The sequence below is a fragment of the Artemia franciscana genome, chromosome 17, assembly GCF_032884065.1.
Source record: "Artemia franciscana chromosome 17, ASM3288406v1, whole genome shotgun sequence".
Lineage (NCBI taxonomy): Eukaryota > Metazoa > Arthropoda > Branchiopoda > Anostraca > Artemiidae > Artemia > Artemia franciscana.
Genome location: NC_088879.1, coordinates 2,807,854 through 2,835,680, shown reverse-complemented (window position 1 = coordinate 2,835,680; position 27,827 = coordinate 2,807,854). Strand labels below are relative to the sequence as shown.

General features: G+C 35.1%; 2 protein-coding genes across 2 annotated transcripts in view; one reads left to right on the top strand and one right to left on the bottom strand.

Annotated features, from left to right (window-relative positions):
* Positions 1–27,827, top strand: part of LOC136037695 (uncharacterized) — a gene marked incomplete in the record, with an annotated part of 547,833 nt that overhangs the window by 508,152 nt on the left and 11,854 nt on the right.
* Positions 8,858–11,377, bottom strand: LOC136037605 (uncharacterized). Its single transcript, XM_065720326.1, has one exon. The coding sequence runs from the start codon at positions 11,375–11,377 to the stop codon at positions 8,858–8,860; it is 2,520 nt and encodes an 839-aa protein (XP_065576398.1).

Sequence of the window (27,827 nt, the reverse complement as noted above, 5' to 3'; positions counted from 1 at the left end):
TCTTGATGTCATAATTCCTTCATTTTTAAAAAAAATTAGAGCTTATCAACGGCCCCTTTCATAACAGAAATATTATAAAGTTGGTATACATTTCTTCAAGTCAAATTTTTTTGAACATAACATACACGTTTTTTAAACGTTAGTAAATAACTTTATCCCCTGAATTCTCTGACATCTCTTGTCTTCTAATTTTTAGCTAAAGCACCCTTTTAGGAGTGGTACCATGCAGAAGATTTATATATATATATATATATATATATATATATATATATATATATATATATATATATATATATATATATATATATATATATATATACTAGCTGTTGGGGTGGCGCTTCGTGCCAACCCAACACCTAGTTGGTGGGGGCGCTTCGCGCCCCCCCCCCCAAGCCCCCCCGCGCGCGTAAGTCGTTACGCGCCATATTAGTTACGCGCCATTGTAGTTGTGTCCCTATGTCCCACCTGTTTTTAACTACGTAAAACTTGCGAATACAACATTCTTTGCTGTCCCATTGTCTGTGCATATAAATAGATTTTCAGGTTTACCGACTCTTGAACATGCAACATATAATGGTCCATGGGAAAACAATCCGTATTCAGATCTATACCTCATGATTCTAATGATTGCCCTTGAGCTTTGTTGATGGTGATTGCTAATCGACCATTCCCTGAGTCGCCATCGTCATTTATATATCCCCCTGTGCACCCCGGCGTCCCCTTTGTAGTTATGTCCCTGTGTCCCGGTCGTCATTTATATTCCCTGTGTCCCGGTCGTCATTTGTGTCCCGGTGTTCCAGTCTGTGATTTCTCTTTGAGTGTCCCGGGCGTCATTTATATTCCTTGTGTCCCGGTGTCCCGGTCGTCATTTATATCCCCCTGTGCCCCCCGGCGTCCCCATTGTAGTTGTGTCCCTGTGTCCCGGTCGTCATTTATATTCCCTGTGTCCCGGTCGTCATTTGTATCCCGGTGTCCCGGTCTGTATATACATTCGTTTTTTAGTTTTGTTTTTCTCCTTTATTTTTTTCCTTTTTTCTTTTTTTTCTTTTTTAGTTTATTTAGATTTTTAGATTTTTTAGTTTTTTTATTAGTTTTTAGTTTTTTTGTAGTTTTTACCATTTTTTTAGTTTTTTTAGTTTTTTTTTTTACTTATGTCCTGGTCGTCATTTATACTCCCTGTGTCCCGGTCGTCATTTGTGTCTCGGTGCTTTGTTGATTGCTAATTTATATTATATTTATATTTATATTTTTTATATTTATTAATATTTTTTTAGTTTTCTTTTTCTCATATTTTTCAGTTTTTTCCTTTTTTTTAGTTTTTTCTTTTTTAGTTTTTAGTTTTTTTTTGTTTTTACCTTTTTTTAGTTTTTTTAGTTTTTTAGTTTTTTAGCTTTTTTAGTTTTTTTATTAGTTTATAGTTTTTTTTTTAGTTTTTGCCTTTTCTTAGTTTTTTCAGTTTTTTTTAGTTTTTAGTTTTTTACCTTTTTTTAGTTTTTTTTTAGTTTTTTAGCTTTTTTAGTTTTTTTTCTTTTTAGTTTTTTTTGTAGTTTTTACCTTTTTTAGTTTTTTTTCTTCTTTTGTATTAGTGTGAAATAATTCAGACGTCATATGCGGACAAACACGACGTCACTCGACAGACAGACAGACAGACATAACCCACAAACAACTTATTTTTATATATATTTATTCATATTTTTTTAGTTTTCTTTTTCTCTTTTATTTTTCAGTTTTTTCCTTTTTTTTAGTTTTTTTCTTTTTTAGTTTTTAGTTTTTTTAGTTTTTTACCTTTTTTTAGTTTTTTTAGTTTTTTTAGTTTTTTAGCTTTTTTAGTTTTTTTATTAGTTTTTATTTTGTTTTGTAGTTTTTGCCTTTTTTCATTTTTTTCAGTTTTTTTTTAGTTATTAGATTTTTACCTTTTTTTAGTTTTTTTTAGTTTTTTAGCTTTTTTAGTTTTTTTTTCTTTTTAGTTTTTTTTGTAGTTTTTACCTTTTTTAGTTTTTTTCTTCTTTTGTATTAGTGTGAAATAATTCAGACGTCATATGCGGACAAACATGACGTCACCTGATCCACAGATCCACACACAGACAACTTATTTTTATATATATAGATATATTTGTCAATGCTACAAAAAGAGAACGTGGCCTATCTGATGGCAACGTTCACCTCTAACTTCTCAGCAGAAAGCTAGGCAGTTATTTTCATTAATTGGTTTAAAAGTTAGAACATGGTAAGGATCAGATTCTGATTTGAATTTGCCTCTAGGAAAAAACTCCTTGACTTTGTCCCTTCGTGTGTGCAACCAAATTCTTGTTGTTTTTTTTTTTTTTTTTTTTTTTTTTTAACAGCTTTTGTAGACTCGGGTTTCAAGTGTTTTATGAATTTCCATTTTTTGTTTCGGAACTTGTCTGTATTTCATGATAAAAAATACTGTCGGTACATACCCGTGAAAATTTCATGTCGCAAAGATAAAACGAAAATTCATTTATTAAGGCAAATGGTGATTTTTAATCTGAAGCAAAACAACACATGATGACCATTTAACAGACAGTTAGGTATAATGTCAATCAAAATTGAATGGTCATAGAATACGAATCAATAAGTTTCATATAATTCGAAACACTAGAACAGTATTAGTATTAAACACAAACTAATCATTTTTTAGCCCTGAAATTAAAAAGTAAAATGCGTATAATATTGAAAAATACTAGCATTCTCCATTGCATCAAACAGTTCGTGGCAACAAGCTGTAAGTACCGGGTGACCCGGATCAAGAGTAATCGAAACCCTAAAACACAAATATTTGATAATAGTACATACTACAAAAGAATCGAACATTCAAGTTGATTTCAAAAATATAGAGCTCATTAAGCTTAATGGTACCCATTAAAAGTTACGAGCCAGTGAAAATATGACCTATGTCTGAAAGAGGAAAAGCAACCAAAACAGGTTATCTAAATGGAAATCACACCATCATATTCAGCACATCAAATAACCCTATTTTCAAGTTTCAAGATCCTATATGCCAAAATGCGGAATTAAAAATTTTTACCACAAACAAAATCACGTATGTTTTTTGTGTTTGTTGTTTTTTTTCCAGGAGTGACCAAATCGGACAAGGTGATCCTATAAGAATGGGAGACGGCTTACATACATTCGGTGCAAAAAGAAAGAACTAAATTATTTTTTGCACAATATACCTTACTTCTCCGCAATGCGGTTTTAAGTTATAAATAAACATGGACTTACCCTTGCGCAAAGAAGAGTACTTTAGAAACTATTTGAAAGGCCATTTTTGAGCACATCTCAACATTTTGACTCTTGACTAGCTAAATTTTGCTTCAAATTTGACATCTCTCAATCCAAAACAGATTCTTTTTCTCAAACAGCCACATTTTCATGGAAAATGAAAAAGATGAGTTTCCTTATATATTTTTGATACAATAAAATAATATTATTAAGTATTAAGCCTGTGATTTCGTAGTTTCCTCCTATAGAAATTATAAATTTACTTTTATTCTATGATAAATATTCTATGATGATTGAAACAAGCAAGCATAGCAAAATAAAACATGGCACTGAGATTAGTGTAAGAAGGTGTGCTACATTAATCCAGTTCTAAAGTGTCTGGTAATGGTCTGTCTTTCTCGTTCAAACAATAAATTTGGAATAAATCAATGTATTATGCTCTTGTGTCAGTTGCGGTTTTGGCCTAGCGGTTCCTTGAACCCTTCTTGAAATAATATTATTGAATTATAATCAAGTAGGTGTGGGCAAGTCTTGTGGGTGCAAACAATTTGTGCATAGAGCAGAAAACACTTCCTTGGCCCATTAGCGCTATCGACCAACGTAATCGAAGGCAGCTCGACCAAGGAGTTATCCGACTGCTCCAAGTGTGGTATTTTTATTGTGTTTGACAAAGTTTTGTGGGTGCAAACAATTTGTGCATAGAGCAGAAAACAACTTCCTTGGCCCATTAGCGCTATCGACCAACGTAATCGAAGGCAGCTCGACCAAGGAGTTATCCGACTGCTCCAAGTGTGGTATTTTTATTGTGTTTGACAAAGTATTGTGGGTGCAAACAATTTGTGCATAGAGCAGAAAACAACTTCCTTGGCCCATTAGCGCTATCGACCAACGTAATCGAAGGCAGCTCGACCAAGGAGTTATCCGACTGCTCCAAGTGTGGTATTTTTATTGTGTTTGACAAAGTTTTGTGGGTGCAAACAATTTGTGCATAGAGCAGAAAAGACTTCCTTGGCCCATTAGCGCTATCGACCAACGTAATCGAAGGCAGCTCGACCAAGGAGTTATCCGACTGCTCCAAGTGTGGTATTTTTATTGTGTTTGACAAAGTTTTGTGGGTGCAAACAATTTGTGCATAGAGCAGAAAACAACTTCCTTGGCCCATTAGCACTATCGACCAACGTAATCGAAGGCAGCTCGACCAAGGAGTTATCCGACTGCTCCAAGTGTGGTATTTTTATTGTGTTTGAGAAAGTTTTGTGGGTGCAAACAATTTGTGCATAGAGCAGAAAACAACTTCCTTGGCCCATTAGCGCTATCGACCAACGTAATCGAAGGCAGCTCGACCAAGGAGTTATCCGACTGCTCCAAGTGTGGTATTTTTATTGTGTTTGAGAAAGTTTTGTGGGTGCAAACAATTTGTGCATAGAGCAGAAAAGACTTCCTTGGCCCATTAGCGCTATCGACCAACGTAATCGAAGGCAGCTCGACCAAGTAGTTATCCGACTGCTCCAAGTGTGGTATTTTTATTGTGTTTGAGAAAGTTTTGTGGGTGCAAACAATTTGTGCTTAGAGCAGAAAAGACTTCCTTGGCCCATTAGCGCTATCGACCAACGTAATCGAAGGCAGCTCAACCAAGGAGTTATCCGACTGCTCCAAGTGTGGTATTTTTATTGTGTTTGAGAAAGTTTTGTGGGTGCAAACAATTTTTGCTGCTGCAAGTTTATTGCTTATTATGCAATTTCTGCTCCGAGTGAGGTTGCTAATAGTTTAAAGTTAAAATTGAACCACTAATTCATCCAAAGCAATTCAGCAGTATGTCATGGGGATCTACAACAACATGCCTGATTTGTATGCATGATCTTATCCTCGAACATGTGGTTCACAGTATAGGTAAAATACAGTTGTAAAATGTTTCTCTGAACATTACACACATTTCACAGGACGAAATTTAGGAAGTTTTCCAACACGTCAGAGCCATGCTCTAATTTGCTACTTGGTTTTCTATCGGAAACCTATGTCGTTGCACATGCACAAATTCAGGTTTATGAAGTGTGTGTGGTAAGAAAGTAGAGCTTATGAACGGCTCCTTTCATAACAGCAATATTATAAAGTTGGTATACATTTCTTAAAGTCAAATTTTTTTGAACATAACATATACACGTTTCTTAACCGTTAGTAAATAACTTTATCCCCTGGGTTCTGTGACATGTCTTGCCTTCTAATTTTTAGCTAAAGCACCCTTTTAGGAGTGGTACCAAGCAGTAGTATATATATATATATATATATATATATATATATATATATATATATATATATATATATATTGTCAGTGCTACAAAAAGAGGACGTGGCCTATCTGATGGCAACGTTCACCACTAACTTCTCAGCAGAAAGCTAGGCAGTTATTTTCATTAATTGGTTTAAAAGTTAGAACATTGTAACGATCAGATTCTGATTTGAATTTGACTCTAGGAAAAAACTACTTGACTTTGTCTCTTCGTGTGTGCAACCGAATTCTTCTAGTATTTTTTTTCTTTTTAACAGCTTTTGTAGACTCGGGTTTCAAGTGTTTTATGAATTTCTATTTTTTGTTTCGGAACGTGTCTGTATTTCATGATAAAAAATACTGTCGGTACATACCCGTGAAAATTTCATGTCGCAAAGATAAAACGAAAATTCATTTATTAAGGCAAATGTTGATTTTTAATCTGAAGCAAAACTACACATGATGACCATTTAACAGAGAGTTAGGTATAATGTAAATCAAAATTGAATGGTCATAGAATAAGAATCAATAAGTGTCATATAATTCGAAACACTAGAACAGTATTAGTATTAAACACAAACTAAGCATTTTTTAGCCCTTAAAATAAAAAGTAAAATGCGAATAATATTGAAAAATACTAGCATTCTCCATTGCATAAAACAGTTCGTGGCAAGAAGCTGTAAGTACGGGGTGATCCGGCTTAAGAGTAATCGAAACCCTAAAACACCAAGATTTGATAATAGTACATACTAGAAAAGAATCGAACATTCAAGTAGATTTCAAAAATATACAGCTCATTAAGCTTAATGGTACCCATTAAAAGTTACGAGCCAGTGAAAATATGACCTATGTCTGAAAGAGGGAAAGCAACCAAAACAGGTGATCTAAATGGAAATCACACCATCATATTCAGCACATCAAATAACCCTATTTTCAAGTTTCAAGGTCCTATATACCAAAATGCGGAATTTAAAATTTTTACCACAAACAAAATCACGTATGTGTTTCTTGTGTTTGTTGTTTTTTTTTTCCAGGAGTGACCAAATCGGACAAGGTGATCCTATAAGATTAGGAGACGGCTTACATACATTCCGTGCAAAAAGAAAGACCAAAATTATTTTTTTGCACAATATACCTTACTTCTCCGAAAATCGGTTTTAAATTATAAATAAACATGGACTTACACTTCCGCAAAGTAGAGCACTTTAGAAACTCCATTTGAAAGGCCATTTTTTGAGCACATCTTAACATTTTGACTCTTGACTAGCTAAATTTTGCTTCAAATTTGACATCTCTCAATCCAAAACAGATTCTTTTTCTCAAACAGCCACATTTTCATGAAAAATAAAAAAGATGAGATACCTTATAATTTTTTGATACGATAAAATAATACTATTAAGTATTAAGCCTGAGATTTCGTAGTTTCCTCCTATAGAAATTATAAATTTTACTTTTGAAATATTCTATGATAATTGAAACAAGCAAGCATGGCAAAATAAAACATGGCACTGAGATTAGTGTAAGAAGGTATGCTACATTAATCGAGTTCTAAAGTGTCTGGTAATGGTATGTCTTTCTCGTTCAAACAGTAAATTTGGAATAAATCAATGTATTATGCTCTTGTGTCAGTTGCGGTTTTGGCCTAGCGGTCCCTTGAACCCTTCTTGAAATAATATTAATGAATTATAATCAAGTAGGTGTGGGCATCTAGCCATGGCTAATTGAAGAAAAAGCTAAGACAAATAGTCCGATAAAGTGAGGGGCAAATCTAACATGAGCCCTTACTAGGATTGTATAAAAATGATGTCAGTTCATTTGTTTTAGTTAGAAATGGGCTAAAATTTACCGGCAACTGCATATTCATAAATTTCATTTGTGGGTTTGGTCAATCTGTCAGATGAACCTGTTGGCTAGACAATATTTATGGCGCTCGGGTCGGTTGCAGCTCGACCAAGGGGTTATCCGACTGCTCCGAGTGTGGTATTTTTATTGTGTTTGAGAAAGTCTTATGGGTGCAAACAATTTCTGCTTAGAGCAGAAAAGACTCGTCGTTTGCCAATTAGTGCCACTCGACCAACCTCGTCTAAGGCAGCTCGACCAAGGGGTTATCCGACTACTCCGAGTGTGGTATTTTTATTGTGTTTGAGAAAGAACAAACAACTTTTGCTGCTGCAAGTTTATTGCTTATTATGCAATTTTTGCAAGGGGTTATCCCACTGCTCCGAGTGTGGTTGCTAATAGTTTAAAGTTAAAATTGAACCACTAATTCATCCAAAGCAGTTCAGCAGTATGTCATGGGGATCTACAACAACATATCTGATTTGTATGCATGATCTTATCCTTGAACATGTGGATCGCAGTATAGGTAAAATACAGTTGTAAAATGTTTCTCTAAACATTACACACATTTCACAGGACGAAATTTGGGAAGTTTTCCAACACGTCAGAGCCATGCTTTAATTTGCTACTTGGTTTTCTATCGGAAACCTATGTCGTTGCACATGCACAAATTCAGGTTTATGAAGTGTGTGTGGTTTTCGATGTGTGTCAAAAATCTTTAATGGAGAATAGAACTTTTTGCTACTATATATTACCTCTACTGTGCTGTGAAAAAACAAGGTATATTATTCATATAACAGATTCAGCGTGCTTAGCCAGAGTGGAGTTCGATATCAATAAAAGTACAAAATTCGTAACTAGTGGAAACCCATTTGCAATTAGTATAGAAAAAAAGAGCTTTGGTCGATAATAATTATCTAAGAAATTAATTCTTACTTTGATTATTTTCTTAGCATAAAATTCATATTGAACATCACCCTGTTATCACTTCCCCGCCACGTTGAGGCGACGCTGAAAGTACTTTTGATTTCATTTGTTTTGCTAAGTATATACGTGTTATTAACAAAATACACATTACATAGCAAAACATCCAAATCAAAAGCACAAGGGAAGGCCCACCACCAGAACTAGCAAAAAAACTCTAAGCAGTAAACTCTAAGCAATAAAACTGTAATCAAACTGTAAGCAATAAAAATAAGAATAATTGGCCTTTGAAATTCAGCCTAGGCATTCCTTTTGAATTGTGTAAAAGAAATAAGTTTCGTCAACTTTTTTGGGTTGTTTCTGTGGTTAATTTTCACAAAATACACATTACATAGCAAAACATCCAAATCAAAAGAACAAGGGAAGGCCCACAACCAGAATTAGCAAGAAAACTCTAAGCAGTAAACTCTAAGCAATAAAACTGTCTTTTTTTGGGTTGTTTCTGTGGTTAATTTTCATAAAATACACATTACATAGCAAAACATCCAAATCAAAAGCACAAGGGAAGGCCCACAACCAGAACTAGCAAGAAAACTCTAAGCAGTAAACCAAGCTCTTCCTCTTAGTACCCTTTGTAACAATTTTATTTCCTCTAACAGTGATTGTTTCTGTGCGTGGTGTCACAACATTAACCTTCTTTCTAGTCAGATTTGAAACAAGATACACTTGATTTTCGTTGCAAAATGTAACATGTCCCTTTCTCCATAGTGCTTCTGCTATGTCAACTATACCACTTAGCTGGTGGTCTTCTTTTGTCGAATTTTTTTCGCAAAAGGAATCTGATCCATCTACTTCTTGGACCATACGCAGAAACATTTCCTTCCTGGATTCAACTGGATCTTCCTCCTTCTTTATATGAACTATATATTCCTTATGCGCCTTCTCAAGGAGTCTATAATCTCCTATTCCCTTGTATCCACGAGATATGTGTGTATAATATTCATCGTCTAAACAAAGGAGGCCCAAGATACATCTGTCCATTGGTACGTCTCGCTGTTGTTGTATAACTCTTTTCATCACAGCGTTGAATGACTCTGCGGTATTGTTGGTTATCCCAGAGACTGGATTAAAATCAGGGATTTGGGAAACGATGAAGGCACAGTCATACTTCAACATATCAGGTTCCAAATTAACTTGAAAATACTTAAGTGCAGGGATGGACCATTTCACGAGCCTTTCAGTTCTTATCTGGTTGTACTCATCTATATTTTTTGATCTTAGCAACTGAAGAATATCGTCTTGAACTACCTTGATGTCTCCTTTAGGTGCACCCATTTTTTGAAGTGCATATTTAGCATTGATCCGGAAGTGTAGCCAGCAATGAGCAGGTTGAATAAGAGGAAATATTTTATTTCTCGCAACCTCTATACCCTTTTCTCTATCACTCACAAAAGCATTTCGGGGTGAATTGATGCTTGGTGCTTTCTTCATAAGAACCATAAACAGCTCTTCGTGCGAATCAGCTGATCTATTTGTGTGAAGTAAAAATGCAATTGGAATGATAGGTATTGTTCCTTTATGGTCGAAGTCAGGATGTCGGAATGTCAGTGCTGAAACCCAGTAATTTCCAATGTTATATTTTGTATCATAATAGAACACTATGGGAATACCGTGTTTTACGAAATATATAACTTCTAAGATTGCAAACTCTGATACACAGGTGACAGCTGCTTCTCCTTGCCCAAAAAATTTTTCTGTCACAACAAAATCAGTTTCTATCATAAGATATCGAATCATGTTACATGTGTCTTTGGATATCATGCTTTTTCTGGCCAAAGAAAAGGTGTCGTTTACCTGCCTCTGGCTTCTTGGAACATTTGTCTGCAGCTCATTCACTGTCTTACTAAACTCCCCATGAAAATGTTCTCGGGGCGTCAATATTGTGGTCTTTGCTATAGTTTTTGCTCTTATTAATACAGATTTCTCAGAAGGCACAAAAGGGGTGGTTTTTACTCCTTCTTTCTTTTTATGGTTTCCATGGGGGTCACAAATTGATTTTATGTCACAAGTACCAACATAATGAATAACCGTATATAGGCAGTGCTCAAATGGACAGGTGAATACACATGGCTCATATCGAAAGATATATCTCTTCAAATCGACCGTCTTGCCTTCAATCAGCCGTTGATTAACTCTCTTTCTGAAGTTTGGATGAACAGAGGGTACAGTTACCGACTGTCCCCCACTAGTACTGCTATAACGGTAACCATCGGCCTTGTAGTCTTGTATGCGTTCAATACTATCTGAATATACTAAAAAAATACTACCTGCAGCAGGATAGGACGAAACAGTGTTTTTGCACAGTTTAAACCATGATATACCAGTTTCGTGAGCGGTCTTCAAGATTATGGCAGCCTCAGTAGATGAAAGTGCCGATTTCTTGGTTTCGTAAACATTTAGATCCACTGGATTACAAAGTGATGCGCCACGTGTTTCCTGAATAACACTTGGTCGATCCTTTTGAAAATTTTGTACTTGTTGTGGGGTCATTTTATCATCGTTTTCATTATAGATGTCATTAACCTGGAACTCATTTTCTTCTTCCAGCTCAAAATATTCCAGCATACTCTCTTGGAGGTCAACCTTCTGAATAACACTTGGTCGATCCTTTTGAAAATTTTGTACTTGTTGTGGGGTCATTTTATCATCGTTTTCATTATAGATGTCATTAACCTGGAACTCATTTTCTTCTTCCAGCTCAAAATATTCCAGCATACTCTCTTGGAGGTCAACCTTTTCCATATCCTTGCACTCCTTAATTTCCATGCACTCTTTGAACTTCATGCCCAGCTTATCATTTTCAAAATTCCCTTCGATATCAATCTTTTCTAACACCTTTGCTTCAAAGTGCGTTTGGAAACCATCATCGTTGATTTCATTTCCCTGTTGTCCACCTTCTTCCGTGGATTTGCAAATAGTACTTAACCTTTCGTACTCATATTCTCTCGAATACTCCTGGTTACTTCTTTGAACCTTTATTTTTTCTTGTATTTCTTTGTATTTGTTAATGAACTTTTTGCCACGAGAGCCTCTTTTCTTCATTTTTTTACCCATCATCGAAAGAGAACTTATAAGTGAAACTAAAAAGAAAGATATTTGATTGTGTCGAAAACTATATTCACAATTCTTTTAAAGGGGATCCAAAGTTAAAAGAGTAAACCATTACTGGAAATTACTTGGATGTCAAATCCACCTAAGAAAAGGGGGCTAAAACTGCTTCTCTTTCAATGGCTTACTAAAATCTCCTTACATATATCTCACAGCTTACCAATAGGACCTAATCTCTGTAAATTTGAATTCGTAAAACAATCGTCAAGTGCTATAAGGCACCTAAAAGCTCACGTATGATACGTACAAAAATTGTCCAAAAACAAGTTCATATTGTTAGGTTCTTATAAGTCATACTTCGGGTATCGAAGATATAAATCAAAAACATTGAGCGTAAAAGTCAAAAGCCCGTTGTGTCATTTGTATTTTACTGAAGACGAAATATGTTTCAAGAGTTTTTTATATTTACAGCATTTAAAATAAAAATTACACTGAAATAAAAACTGAAATCACTGAGCTTCCCGGAATTAATGTTCATTATTTTTAATAGTTTCTCCCAGTTATGCTGATTATTATAGAGATTTTATTTTTATTTGTCGTTGATGTTTTGTAAAACAGAAAACTTTGACCAATGTGTACATACAGTAATGGTTAAATGTGAAGTGTACGGACGTTTTCAGGGTTTTTTTGGTTGGGGGGGGGGGTTGAGGGGAGAGGGCTATATGGGAGGACCTTTCCTTGGAGGAATACGTCATGGGGGAAGAGAAATTCAATGAAGGGGGCGCAGGATTTCTTAGCATTATTAAAAAAAAAATGAAAAAATAAATATGAAACAGTTTTTCAACTGAAAGTAAAGAGCAGCATTAAAACTTAAAACGATCAGAGATTATTACGCATATGAGGAATTTTTCTCCTAAATACCTCGCTCTTTACGCCTAAGTATTTTTAGCAGCTTCAACCATTTATTCTTCGGCCTTTCTGATTCAGGGATCATTCTTAAAGAATTAGGACAAAATTTAAGCTTGAAGAGTGAAATTTAAGCTAAATTTTAAATTAAAATTTAATTGAAGTGTCAAGAGCGAGATATTAACAAGGGGACATAGCCCCTCCTATACATAATAAAAATATAATAATATAGAAGCTTGTTACGTAAGTTAATTCTCAAGTTACGTAAACTTTTTACTAATTAAATATGTTCGCTAAAAATTAAGTTCTAGTTGCCTTTTTAAGAAACTGAAAATTGGAGGGCAACTAGGGGTCCTCCCCCACCCCTTTTTCTTATCAAAATCGTCTGATAAAAACTAAGAGACATCCATTGACACAAAAAAAGAATTAATACGCAAAATTTCATTTCTATGATTTATGTGCGGAGAGCCAAAATCAAACATTAATTCAAAAATGTTCAGAAATTAAATAAAAAAAGAACTAGGTTTTTTAACTGAAAGTAAGGAGCGACATTAAGACTTAAAACGAACAGAAATTATCCCGTATATGAAAGAGGCTGTTCCGTTCTCAACACCCCGCTCTTTACGCTAAAGTTTTTACTGTTTAATAAAGTAGAATTGAGAGAAAGATTCAAACTATAGCGTAAAGATCGGGGTGTTGAGAAGGGAACAGCCCCTTTCATGTGCGGAGCAATTTCTGTTCGTTTTAAATTTTAATGTCGCTAAATTTTAATGTTTTACTTTCATTTAAAAAAACTAGTTTTTTTTATTTATTAGTTCTCAATAAAATGGGAAGGACATAACAGGCTTTAGACTTTTACAGTACTGGAAAAGAGAAAGGGACATTAGCCCAACTCTTATTGGTAGTAATTTTTGTTGACCATACACAAATATGCCAAACTACGCACATACTATTTTTCAAGATACTTGCAAATTGAATACTTGAATACTTGCAAATTCACCCAGAGTAAATTTCCTCCGAAAAGTTCAACCCTGAAAACTTCCCTCTCCATGGAAATTTCTCCCTGTGATAAAACCTCCCAGAAGGAAATTGCTCCTCTCCTCCCGGCCTGAAAAATGTATCCCAGTAAGAGATACTATACGTTAACAATCGGCTAATTTTATAATTTAAAAACATTTCCCCATGGACTATAGGGGGCCATTTTATCTCAAAAGACACGGTCATTGAGCCTTTTAACTATGCTGAACTAAAAAGCTCTCAAAATTTTGATCGAACAATCTTGGGGGAAAAGGCACGGGAGGGGGCCTAGTTGCCCTCCAATTGTTTTTAATTAAAAAAGGTACTATAACTTTACATTTCCGTTAAAATATACACTCTACCAACGTTATATGGCCACTGGGTCGATACGATCATCCCTGGGGAATAAACAACACCAAATAAACACGCATCCGTGATCTTTCTTCTGGCAAAAAAATATACAATTCCACATTTTTCCAGATATGATCTTGAAAACTCAACCAAAGGCTCTTTGATACGCTAAATCTGATGATGTGATTTTCATTAAAATTCTGTAACTTCTAAGAGGTGTTTACCCATATTTTTGAAAATCAGCCAAATTTTCTGAGTCAAACTTAATGAAACTTATTTATTTGGAATCAGACTGATAAGCCCCAATTCATTAAGAATGACCCCTAAATCACAAAAGCCGTAGAATAAATAGTTGAAATCACTAAAAATACTTTAGCGTAAAGAGCGAGGCATTAGGTGGAGGTGATCCCCTCATATGCGTAGTAATTTCTGTTCGTTTTAATGCTACTCCTTACTTGCAGTTGAAAAAACTTTTCATATTTATTTTTTCATTGTTTTTTTTTTAATAATGCTAGAAAATCCTACACTCCCTTCATGGAAATTTTCTTCCCCCATGACAAATTCCTCGATGGAAAGCTCCCCCAACATATCTCCCTCTTGTCAACCCCTCCCCCAACCAAAATTCCCCTCAAAACGTCTTTACACTTCCCCATAACCATTACCCTTCATATATGTAATAAAAACATGAGATTACAAAAGTTTGTTACGTAAGCTAATTTATAAGTTACGTTTATCTTTTACTAATAAAAACATTAGTAAAAAATTTAAAGTTTTAGTTGCCTTTTTAAGTAACCAAAAAATCGCAGGGCAACTACTATGAAAACTATCAAAACTATGAGAAAGCCATTTAGCCCAAAAAAATAAACTTGCAAAATTCGTGTTAATTATTCCTCTGTGGAGAGCCAAAATCAAAACAAACATTTTTTCAAAAACGTTCAGAAATCAAACAGTTCGTGGTAACGAACTGTAGTAAGGAGCGATCCGGCTCAATAGTAACCAAAACTCTAAAAAATTTAAATTTGATATCAATAGCTACATCAATAGAATCGCATTTTAATGCTGATTTTAAATATATGAGTTTCATCAAGTTTAGTCCTACCCATCAAAAGTTACGAGCCTGAGAAAATTTGCCTTATTTAGGAAAATTGGGGGACACCCCCTAAAAGTCGTAGGATCTTAACGAAAATGACACCATCAGATTCAGCGTATCAGAGAACCCTACTGTAGAAGTTTCAAGCTCCTATCTACAAAAATGTGGAATTTTTTATTTTTGCCAGAAGACAAATCACGGGTGCGTGTTTATTTGTTTTTTTTCCAGGGGTCATTGTATCGACCAAGTGGTCCTAGAATGTCGCAAGAGGGCTCATTCTTATGGAAATGAAAGGTTCTATTGCCCTCTTAAGTAACCAAAAAAGTTGGAGGGCATCTAGGCCCCCTCCCACGCTCATTTTTTTCCCAAAGTCAAAGAATCAAAATTTTGAGATAGCCATTTTTTTCAGCATAGTCAAAAATATAATAACTATGTCGTTGGGGATGACTTACTCCCCCATAATCCCTGGGGGAGGGGCTGCAAGTTACAAACTTTGACCAGTGTTTACATATAGTAATGGTTATTGGGAAGTGTACAGACGTTTTCAGGGGGATTTTATTTTGTTTGGGGGTGGGGCTGAGGAGAGGGGGCTATGTTGGAGGATCTTTCCTTGGAGGAATCTATCATGGGGGATGAAAATTTCAATGAAAAGGGCGCAGGATTCTCTAGCATTACTATAAGAAAACAATGAAAAATAAACATGAACACTTTTTTTTTCAAATGAAAGGAAGAAGTAGCATTGAAACTTAAAACGAACAAAGATTATTACGCATATGAGGGGTTCTAAATACACTAGCATAAAGGGCGAGGTATTTAGGAAGAGATAAATACCTTGCTCTTTATGCTAAAGTATTTTTAGTAATTTCAACTATTTATTTCTACGGCCTTTCTGATTCAGGGGCCATTCTTAAAGAATTGGGAGAAAAGTTAAGATTTAGTGTAAAGAGCGAGGTATTAACGAGGGTACAAACCCCCTCGTATACATAATAAAAATATAAGGTTATGAAAGTTTGTTAGGTAAGTTAATTCTTAAGTTACGTATATTTTTTACTAATAAAAGCGTTCGTTAAAAATTAAAAATTCTAGTAGCCTTTTTAAGTAACCGAAAACTTGGAGGGCGGCTAGGCCTCCTTCTCCACCCCTTATTTCTCAAAATCGTCTGATCAAAACTAAGAGAAAGCCATTTAGCCATAAAAAGAATTAATATTCAAATTTCATTTTAATAATTTATGTGCGAAGAGCCAAAACCAAACATGCATTAATTAAAAAAAGGTTCAAAAATTAAATAAAAAACTCGCTCTTTACGCTAAAGTTTGACTCTTTGCCACAATTCTACTTTTTAAAACAATTAAAAGCTTTAGCGTAAAGAGCGGGGGATTGCGGAGGGGACAACCCATTTCATATACGGAGTAATTTCTGTTCGTTTTAAGTTTTAATGTCGCTCCTTACTTTCAGCTAAAAAAATAAGTTTTTTTATTTAATTAAATAAAAAACAAAAAAAATTTTTTTAGCTGAAAGTAAGGAGCGACATTAAAACTTAAAACGAACAGAAATTACTTCGTATATGAAAAGGGCTGGTTCCTCATCAACGCCCCGCTCTTTGCGCTAATGTTTTGTACTGTTTTAAAAAGCAGAGTTGAGAGAAAGAGTCAAACGTAAATAAATAAATTGAAAATTTGTACTATTGCTCATCAGCTATTAGGAAGGAGGGGTGATATCCCTCACTGTGTTGGTTTGGGAGATTCCAGAAGCCTGAGAAAATTACATTTCAATTCCCAATTAGTCTAAATCTACATGGCCGTTCAGATAAATATAGGAAAGGGGTATAAGGGGAGTAATTAATCTATCCTCTCTTTTTATTTAGAATAAACGTGAATAAATAAGAATACAATAACATTTACGGTAGAATTATAGTTAATTGACTTCTTGTTATCTTGGAAAGGGTTTAGGTTAGGAAAATGAAACTTTCAGGGATGCGTCTAGAGGCTAAAGTATGTCCTGGGAAGGTATTTTGAAGTACATACCTCGGTAAAATTCTAGTTAATTGATTTCTTGCTATCTCGGAAAGGGTTTAGGTTAGGAAAATGAAACTTTCATTGATAGGTCTACAGGCTAAAGTATGTCCCGGGAAGGTATTTTACAGTACCCACCTCCACTCCTTTTCCGTCTAGAGGGCCCTGAAATTTGCCTACATGACAGGTCATACCTATTGAAATTTTGACAAAACTAAATTTTACCTTAATTTTCAGTTATTAGTTGCTTTTACTCTACCTTTAGTTCTGAAAAACGCAACTCCTGTTATTTGAGTAGAATTTTGAGCCATTTCAATGTTTTCTTTCAAAATTTAGGAAATGTATTTGTATATCTTTAAAACCTTATAAAATGGAATTGAGTTAAGTTATGAAGCTGAAAACAATTTTGTTGTACTTCAATTAAGCAGAAGATCTATTTTGCAAGGTTTCACTTTTATAACACACATATTTTGAAAGGTCATCAAAGGTCAGGCCCTGTAGAGGTAGAAGCAGTGGAGGTAGTTGCTTCAAAATACCTTCCCGGGACATACTTTGGCCTGTAGATTTATCCCTGAAAGTTTCATTTTACTAACCTAAACCCTTTCTGATATAGCAAGAAGTCAATTAACTAGAATTTTACCCCTACCTCTACTCCTTCTCCCTCAAGAGGGCTCTGAAATTGGCCTACATGACAGGTCTATCTATACCTATTGAAATTTTGGCATTACAACATTTTACATTAATATTCAGTTACTAGCTGGGTTTTCTCTGCCTTTAGTGCTGAAAATGCAATTCCTGTTATTTGAATAGAATTTTGAGCCAAATCAATGTTGTTTTTTTTTCAAAATTTAGGAAATATATTTGCATACCTTTAAAGCCTTGTAAAATGGAATTGAGCAAAGTTATGAAGCTGAAAACAATTTTGCTGTACTTCAATTAAGCAGAAGACCTATTTTGCAAGGTTTCACTTTTGTGACCCATATATTTTTAAAGGTCTTTAAAGGTCAAGCCCCTCTAGAGGGAGAAGGAGTGGAGGTAGTTGCTTCAAAATACCTTCCCGGGACATACTTTAATCTGTAGATTCATCCCTGAAAGTTTCGTTTTCTTAACCTAAACCCTTTCTGAGATAGCAAGAAGTCAATTAACTAAAATTTTACCGAGGTGGGTACTTTGAAATATCTTCCCAGGATATAGTTTAGCCTGTAGACCCATCCCTGAAAGTTTCATTTTCCTATCCTAAACCCTTTTCGTGATAGCAAGAGGTCAATTAACTAGAATTTGACCTCCATTTCTACCTTATTTTGATGCATTAGAAGAAACTTAACAAATCATCAGCTCAAAAATGCTTTTTGGGCTACACCTCCCTCCTCCCATTAACTGAAAACACAATTCCTCAGAAGTAGGCCTAATTGTTTTATGTAACTAACAGACACTTACAAGAACTTTTAGTAATGCAATATTCCAGACTCCGAACAGTATACAAATTAAAAAATATAAGTCTTATAAATGTTGCTTTTCTGAGTTCTATTTTAGAACGAATCTAATTTCTTTTTTTCCAAACGTTTACAAGTCGTAATTTCAACCCGGTGACAAGACATAAAACTTTCTGTTAACACCCACAATCACCCTGTCTTGGAACAAGCCCAATTCCAGGCAAGATTCCTTTCCGAAGCCAAGAGCGGGGGGTTAGATTTTTGTAAGACATGCTTCGTTAAGTAATGTATCTTGCGTAACTCTCTTGTCCACACCAGCATAAAAAATTTATAATCATATCACGAATGCTGTGTTCGTGCTTGGAAATAGAAAAATATAGAATTGGTCATGGATATCTTTAATTAAAGAGCAAATTCCAGTAATACTTTTGATATCTAGATCTGAACTACTGGGAGAGATTTCGGAGGATACGGTTATTAGAAGCATTAGTCAATGCAGTAACAAAGGTCTATGTACTATTTCGTTAGGTGTCTATTGCTTTTAAATAAATATAAATTAAATTTAAATAATAAATACTAAGAATAATATAATAAATAAATAATACTGAGAATAAGATAAATAAAAAATATATAAATAAATAAAAAAATAAAAATATATAATAAAAAAATACTAAAAATAATAATAAATTTAGTAATAAATACTCATTTAAATAATAAATACTAAGGCATAAAGGGTAATTACAATGTCTTAACTTCAACGTTACCCATATAGTCGCCTTTGCTGGATGCTGACACACAAAGAATGAAAGTTTCTTCATTAGCCAGACCTGGAAGTGTAAATTTCCAGGGACAGAAAATGAAAGAATAAATTAAAAATGTATAATGTGGACAATCAATGTGAGGAAAAGAGAAAGCAGTGGTATATATCTAAATGTCCTAAGGGAACAGATTTGGAAATGTGTCTACGTTCGATCGCCACGAGCTGGAAATGAGTTTTTGAAACACAATTTTAATGAGCAAAATAACACTGAAAACAATGGTTCATATAAAAAAATATATAATGGAATGCAGCAAAATATTAAAACATTAACAAACGGAAACAAACAGTTCGTGGTAACGAACTGTAGTAAGGAGCAGCCCGGCTCAATAGTAAACGAAAGTCTAAAAAACTGAATTTTTATGCTAATAGATACATTGAAAAAATTGGACTTTTATGCTGATTTTAAATATATGTTTCATCAAATTTAGTCTTACCTATCAAAAGATACGAGCCTGTGAAAATTTGCCTTATTTTGGAAAATAGGGGAAAACACCCCCTAAAACTCATAAAAGTCATCGTAACAAAAATCATACCATCACATTCAATGTATCAGAGAACCCCACTGTAGAAATTTCAAGGTCCTATCTACAAAAATGTGGAATTTCGTATTTTTATAAAATGGTACTCCGAAATGTATACCAAGTGGCAGAAAGTGAGTGACCCCTAGTTTTTTCCTTTCAGCGTATGTGTGAAGAGCCTTCTGGAGGGGGGTATTTATCCCTCCCTTCTGAAAAACTGAAAAAAAATCAAAAATTTGTAACGTTCGACAAATATACAATAATTTTTGTTGAAAAAGCATTCTTCGCACTAAGCCATTTGACCGTTTTGCACAGCCGATCCAAAAAACTTTAGCCAACTTACCCTCGTAAGGAAAATATTGTGCATAAGCCCAGCGCTTTTCAAAGGGGGAGTTCGAGGCAAGCTGCCCGGATGTATTGGCTGTCTACTTTTATTAAATTTTTCACTTTGATTTGGCTTTTTTTGTTTATGTTTGAATCGGAAGGGGGGCAGAGCATCTAACTTTTTCCTGGGAGCCACCAATCTTAGGATCAGCTCTACATGCACTCCTCAAGTATATGCCCCCAGGCACTCGTATGCCTGTAATATTTCTACAAGAGTATGTCCAAAACTAAGGGGCAATTCCACTGCCAGAAATGTATCAATTAAAAAAATTAAAAAATAATATAACACTTTGCCATAATTTTAAAATGGTATGCTGATTATTCCAATGACAGTTATTTAAGAATCCTGAAATTATAATACTCGTATCCAAAGAATATGATTCAGATCGAATTCCTTGTTCTTAGAAATATATGCAGTTATAGTTAAAAAATGAATACATATTCAATTGTAGTTTTGCTATGTTTTTCATAAATGTTTGATGATTTAAGAGCATATACTTTTCCTTTGATAAAATTAGTATCAAAAACTGAGTAATAATGAAATCATATTTTTGATTTGAACACTGCAACAAGAAATGAATACAATTGAAGGTAAAAGGCGAAACAAGGGATAATACCAAGGTAATACAAGGGGTAATAAATCTAAATGTATACACAATCCAAGGTAATACCAAGGAGACGCTTACTTCCCAGATGTACATGGTTTCTGAGAGACAGATTTACCCCTCGGTAAATGCTGAAAACTGTTTATTAAGCTGTTCTTAATGAGATCAACAGAGCAATGCATGTTCAATCGGTGGCTGGTGTTTATCTACTCCCCATTAAAAATACTATACGTCGAAAACCTTCCCTCAGAAAATACCCTCCTCCCCCCCCCAAGGCCGGTTGGTCTAAAATCACTTTCGCCTTATAGAAAAAGGACTTTAACTCTCAATGTTTTTATCCAAGGAGCTCCTTCCGAATTTTTTTTGCCATAAGGTGGAGGCGTGGATGAGGAAGGGGCAGTCCCCCTAATATACGGGGTAAATTCTGCTAATTTTGGGGTTTAATGATACACTTTTCTTTCAAAATAATAGCTTAAACCATAAATATTTCCAGAAATCATAAGGGGGCAAATATCAAGTTCATATTTTTATGCATTCTCTAAAGTTCCTCTCGCAACCCTCCCCCCCCCCGTTCTACATCCACCCTCACCTTGTATCCCCCCTCCTCGGAACTAATTCTGTACTTATTTGATGGCTCAATGAGAGTTGACAGTTTTTGGCATTAAAATGCACCCTTCGAGGTATCTCCTCCCTCAAAAACTACAAAACAATCAAAGAAACACATTGTAGAGGTGGCTTTTTGAGTTTTGTAATTTGTCCGTTGCTTACAAATAGTTTTTATTATAAGAAAACAGAAGGGCATTTTTCACGGGGGAGGGTGGAATATCTGGGAGATTTTTAGCGGGGAGTAAATTCTTGGGAATAATTTACTTTCAGTGTGGATGTATTTTTGGGGTGGTACTTTCCCGAGGGGCGGGATAACGTCTAGAATCGTTCAATCTAACTGCTGATCCTTCTCATCCAAAAAACTTTCCATGTGGTTTACAGCAATTGTCTCGGCAGTCTGAAATTGTCACATATGACCCTGACATTCTATTACATTTTTAAAATAAAACTAGTTCAAAATTTGAAATTTAATAGTAAATCAGCATAGGTTGATAGAGCTGTTTCCGGCATAAGATTGTCGATGAGATAAAAATTTACGAAATCGGTCGGACACGGAATGTGAAAATCAACTTCCCCTGAGTCTCGGCAGTCTGAAATTGTCACATATGACCCTGACATTCTATTACATTTTTAAAATAAAACTAGTTCAAAATTTGAAATTTAATAGTAAATCAGCATAGGTTGATAGAGCTGTTTCCGGCATAAGATTGTCGATGAGATAAAAATTTACGAAATCGGTCGGACACGGAATGTGAAAATCAACTTCCCCTGAGTCTCGGCAGTCTGAAATTGTCACATATGACCCTGACATTCTATTACATTTTTAAAATAAAACTAGTTCAAAATTTGAAATTTAATAGTAAATCAGCATAGGTTGATAGAGCTGTTTCCGGCATAAGATTGTCGATGAGATAAAAATTTACGAAATCGGTCGGACACGGAATGTGAAAATCAACTTCCCCTGAGTCTTCGAAACCATATTGACCTCTTTAATTATCGAGATAGACAGATTTTTCTTCAAAGTCAGAAGTGAAAGTAGATGACTAGTTTAGATATTAAAATATCAAATAGGATCTAATACCTGATAAACATGGGGGACACTGGTATTGAAAGTTTTATATCTGGATCATGGGGGCCGAATTTTATTATTCTAAGGGGACTTGGGGCCTTGATATTTTGAATTTGATCAGGTATCAATATAGTAATTTCCATATTTATTTTGTCGGCTTCCTGCCACATATACATACAAATTTATCGGGGGGGGGGGCTACTAAAATCCAGAAGTTTCAAGGAGCATGTGGCCGAGACCGCCCCCTCCCCTTGGCCGCACTCGTTCACTTGCTTGGCCCTACTGACAATGTTGGTAGGTCTTTGAGTACTATTACATGTATGTTTTTAGCAAGACCATGATTTAAATAGGGGGTGGGGGTGAAAAATATAACGTCTACATAAAATGAGAGACAATGTTGTTTAACACAGGTTCTTTTTGCACTACACGGGAGAAGAGGGGGTCAAAATTGCACCCCTTTCAAGGTAAAATAGAAAGTAAAATAAAGATAACAGACCAACACTAAAAGCTAATTTAAAAAAATCTATCACACATAGAAAAAAGGTCAAAAGTTACTTCAAATTGGTGAAAAACATCATACAAAAATATAGTGAAATTTTGTTGCTACTGTTTCTGAGGGCTAAAACCAATTCGGGGGTAACCAACCCAATCAATATCTTTTGCAAATGAATCGAAATTTGATACCGGTGCCTTCGGGAAAGATATAACATGTATCGCCTCTTTGACAATGGTCTTATATTTATTTTATTTTTCTACTCTCAGGGGTATTCTGTAATTCAAATACTTTTTTTTCATTGGTCTTTTTATTCCATTAAAAGAAGATTAATACAAATCTTTAGTATACATGTTGCCATTTTGATCTTCTCATTGCGACTGCGTAAAGATGTAATTCTGCATAGTTGCAGGGTCCTGGGTGAGAGAACCCTCCTTACATTACTACAGAAAAAGTAGCTTTCCAGTTCTATTTTGTTTAAAAGGCGTTCTTGAATGATTTGATTATTGCCCCAAATTCAGACACGGTAAGCAGCAATTTGATTTTCTTCAGAGATTGGCTTTTTGGACTTTTTTTTAGATTCCGTCGTGTGGGGTTAGATTTTAATATTAGCAACATTCTTGTCTGCAGATCCCTAGATAAGGAGCTCAAATTAAATGGAACCCATTTTGAAACAAAAGTTTCACATATCAGTTTTGTGGAACGATGGGCCTATTATACATTTTTCATATTATGTCAAAAAATAAGGCTGGATATGACTTTTATAAGAAAAAATTCAAAACATGTTATAATTTTATACGTTTTAGAAATGTGAAAGCCCCCAGGCTCCAGGGAACTGTTTCAACAGAATGCCCCTGGGACTCGTTTCAATCTCGAAGACCTTTTTAGGTGATCTTTGGTCTAATTTGAATAAAATAGTTATTTCAAAGTTTCTATTGGATACATTTGGGGGGAAAGATTGGGGGGGGGCAATTTGCCCTCTGATCCCTTTTGACTCTTAAAAAGAGCACTAGAGCTTCAGATTTTCAATCGAATTAACCTGCTCTTTCCGAAAGTATTTACTTCAAAAGAACTAATTGAATCCGATTTGCCTAAAAAATTGAAATGCCCAAAATCCCACAATTTTCGAAGACCTAAACTACCTAAATACTGTGGTAAAAACACAAGTTGGATACATAACTGCCGGCATTAGTCACTTTAAAATTAAACATCAACTAAAAATGATGAACTTCACATAAAATAACCAGTGCTGTCAGGTTGTATAAACAATCAAACAGTTCGTGGTAACGAACTGTAGTAAGGAGCGACCCGGCTCAATAGTAACCAAAACTCTAAAAAATGGAATTTTGATACCAATAGCTACATCAAAAGAATCGCATTTTAATGCTGGTTTTAAATATATAAGTTTCATTAAGTTTAGTCTTACCCATCAAAAGTTACGAGCCTGAGAAAATTTGCGTTATTTTAGAAAATAGGGGGAAACGCCCTCTAAAAGTCATAGAATCTTAACGAAAATCACACCATCAGATTCAGCGTATCAGAGAGCCCTACTGTAGAAGTTTCGAGCTCCTATCTACAAAAATGTGGAATTTTGCATTTTTTGCCAGAAGGCAGATCACGGATGCGTGTTTATTTGTTTTTTTGTTTGTTTTTTTTGTTTTTTTCCAGGGGTGATCGTATCGACCCAGTTGTCCTAGAATGTTGCAAGAGGGCTCATTCTAACGGAAATGAAAAGTTCTAGTGCCCTTTTTAAGTGACCAAAAAAATTGGAGGGCACCTAGGCCCCCTCCCACGCTAATTATTTTACCAAAGACAACGGATCAAAATTCTGCGATAGCCATTTTATTCAGCGTATTCGAAAAACCTTATAACTATATCTTTGGGGAAGAGTTACTCCCCCACAGTCCCCGTGGGAGGGGCAACAAGTTACAAACTTTGACCTGTGCTTACATATAGTAATGGTTATTGGGAAGTATACAGGCGTTTTCAGGAGGATTTTTTGGTTTGGGGGAGGGGTTAAGAAGAGGGGGATATGCTGGGGGAACTTTCCTTCGAGAATTTGTAATGGGAGAAGAAAATTTCCATGAAGGGAGAGCAGGATTTACTAGCATTATTTAAAAAAAAAACAATTAAAAAATAAAAGTGAAAAAGCTTTTTCAGCTGGAAGTAAGGAACAGCAATAAAACTTAAAACAAACAGGAATTATTACCCATATGAGGGGCTCACCTCCTTCTAATACCTCGCTCTTTACGCTAAAGTATTTTCGGTAATTTCAACTACTTGTTCTACGGCTTTTGTGATTCAGGGGGTCATTCTTAATGAATTGGATAAAATTTAAGCTTTAGTGTAAAGAGCGAGGTACTGACGATGGGGCGAATCCCCTCATATATGTAATAAAAACATGAGAATACAAAAGTTCTTTATGTAAGCTAATTTATAAGTTACGTAAACCTTTTACCAATAAAAAGATTCGTAAAAATTTAAAAGTTCTAGTTGCCTTTTTAATTAACCAAAAAATCGGGGGGCAACTAGGCTTCGTCCCCCGCTCTTTTTTCCTCAAAATCATTCGATCAAAATTATGAGAAAGCCATAGAGCCAAAAAAAAAATATGCAAATTTCGTTTTTGATTATTCCTCTGCGGAGAGCCAAAATCAAAACATGCATTGATTCAAAAACGTTCAGAAATTAAATAAAAAAAACAAGTTTTTTCAACTGAAAGTAAGGAGTGACATCAAAACTTAAAACGCACAGAAATTACTTCGTATATGGAAGAGGCTGCTTCCTCATCAACGCCCAGCTCTTTACGCTAAAGTTTTTTACTGTTTTAGAAAGAAGAATTGAGAGAAAGAGTCAAACTTTAGCGTAAAGAGCGGGGCGTTGATGAGGAAGCAGCCTCTTTCATATAAGAAGTAATTTCTGTGCGTTTTAAGTTTTGATGTCACTCCTTACTTTCAGTTGAAAAAACTTGTTTTTTTTTATTTAATTTGAAGAAGAGACAGCAAACGTTGCGAAAGAATTTCGTCCAATTAAGCTTTGTCAATTCTTTTAACACAAGGCTTATCAATACTGGGGACAATATTGGCCAATGTTTGATGAAAGTGCTGCACATTAGTCAGATACAAATAGAACACTAGTGTCAAATAATAAATTAATTTTCTACAATTTTTACATGAAGGCACGTTTTGAAGAAAGGCCAAACCCCCGAAAATTAAGATGACCGAATAAGCTTAGCAGGGACCATCACTAAGCCGAGTAAATAGGGGTAAACGGAGCCCTTTTGAAATATCCATAGCGCTAGAAACGGTGGATGAAGGTGGCGTTGGAGAGCCAGAGTCCAAACTCAGTCGATCCAAATCTGAACCCATTGAATCAACAAGAGACGGTGTTTCAAAGCCTAAAGTAAAGAAAAAGGTATTAAGAATGCTAGAGGCAAATTAAAAAAAAAAACATTAATGAGAACATACACATACAAAAAAAATTGACTAGCTAATTCAATTCTAATTTTAATTAAGTTGGCTTGTAATAATATCCCCAATAGCTACCCCCTCCCCAAAAAAAAAAAATCTGGTAAGTTGTCATTTGTATTCACATATGCAAGGATTAGATTGTCTTGATTAAGAAATTTGTCAATCAATCGCAGACTCCCAAAAAATCGACCAAATTTAAAGAGGTAAACAGTTACGCTTCTTGAAATGCGGCGTCTACAAACGATCAGAATACATAAATGCATTCCCTTTGACTGCAAGTTAGGACCACGGGCTCTTTTACGGCGGAGGAGGAGAGGTATTAGGCTTTAGACCTTAGCCCCTCTCCTAAATCTTAGGATATTTGCAGATCTGCTATACTTCTACATATTTCCTGTGATTCACATGTCTTTTGTCTTGCCGAAATTATCGCTCCTCCTCGAAATGACGTCTCATGTAAGCAACTGCTCGATTGACGAGGTACGCTTATTTAGATAATTTTACATTTTCCTTTAGAAGTAGCTATTTTATGATATGAGCAAGTAGCAACAGCTTGTTTTTTTTTTTTTTTTTTTTTTTTTACCTGATAGTGTTTACCTCATAGGTGCACACAGTTCAATGTATTAGGAAGGGAATGGTTAAAAGCATAAAATTTATATTGTAGGTTCAGAATTTTTCAATTTCCCTGTTAAAGCGAATTTCCCGTCATTCATCATCCAAGAACCCAATCCGAACTCCCAGCCTTCTCTGTAAAGATATATATATATATATATATATATATATATATATATATATATATATATATATATATATATATATATATATATATATATATATATATATATATGTATATATTTTAAATGAGACGGATGGCTGGTTACGAGCCATCCGTGTGTTTTTTTGTCTTTTTTTTTTGGCTTTTTTACGTAATTTTATCACAATCAATCAATGGTCCCACCACCAACCAGAAATTTCTAGGGCCGTTCATAGGGCCTGATCCTCCCGGTGTCCCGGTCGTCATTTTTGTCCCGGTCTTCATTTGTGTTCCGGTGTCCCTGTCTGTAATTTATCTTTGAGTGTCCTGGTCGTCATTGATGTTCCTGTGTCCCGGTACCCTCAACACTTAGTTGGTGGGGGCACTTCGCATCCTCCGAACCCACCCCCACCCCCCCGCGTGCCCAAGTCGTTACGCACCATTGTAGTTGTGTCCCTGTGTCCCACCTGTGATATATATATATATATATATATATAAACTACGTTTATCTTGCGAATATACAACATTCTTGGCTGTCCCATTGTCTGTGCATATAAATAGATTGTCAGGTTTACCGACTCTTGAACATGCAACATATAATTGTCCATGGGAAAAACAATCTATATGCAAATCTATACCTCATTATTCTAATGATTGCCCTTGAGCTTTGTTGACGGTGATTGTTAATCGAACATTCTCTGTGTCCCCGTCGTCATTTATATATCCCCCTGTGCCCCCCGGCGTCCCCGTTGTAGTTGTTTCCCTGTGTCCCGGGGGAGTTTCGCCGGTGATTATTTTCAACAAGGTGTATTTTGCACGTTTTTTTTTGGGGGGGGGGGGTGTATTTGTCGGAGAGGAAAGACTGTGACAGATTCTTTGAAAGTGTGGTATATTCTTAGGAAAAGAGCTATTTTCTACAGGG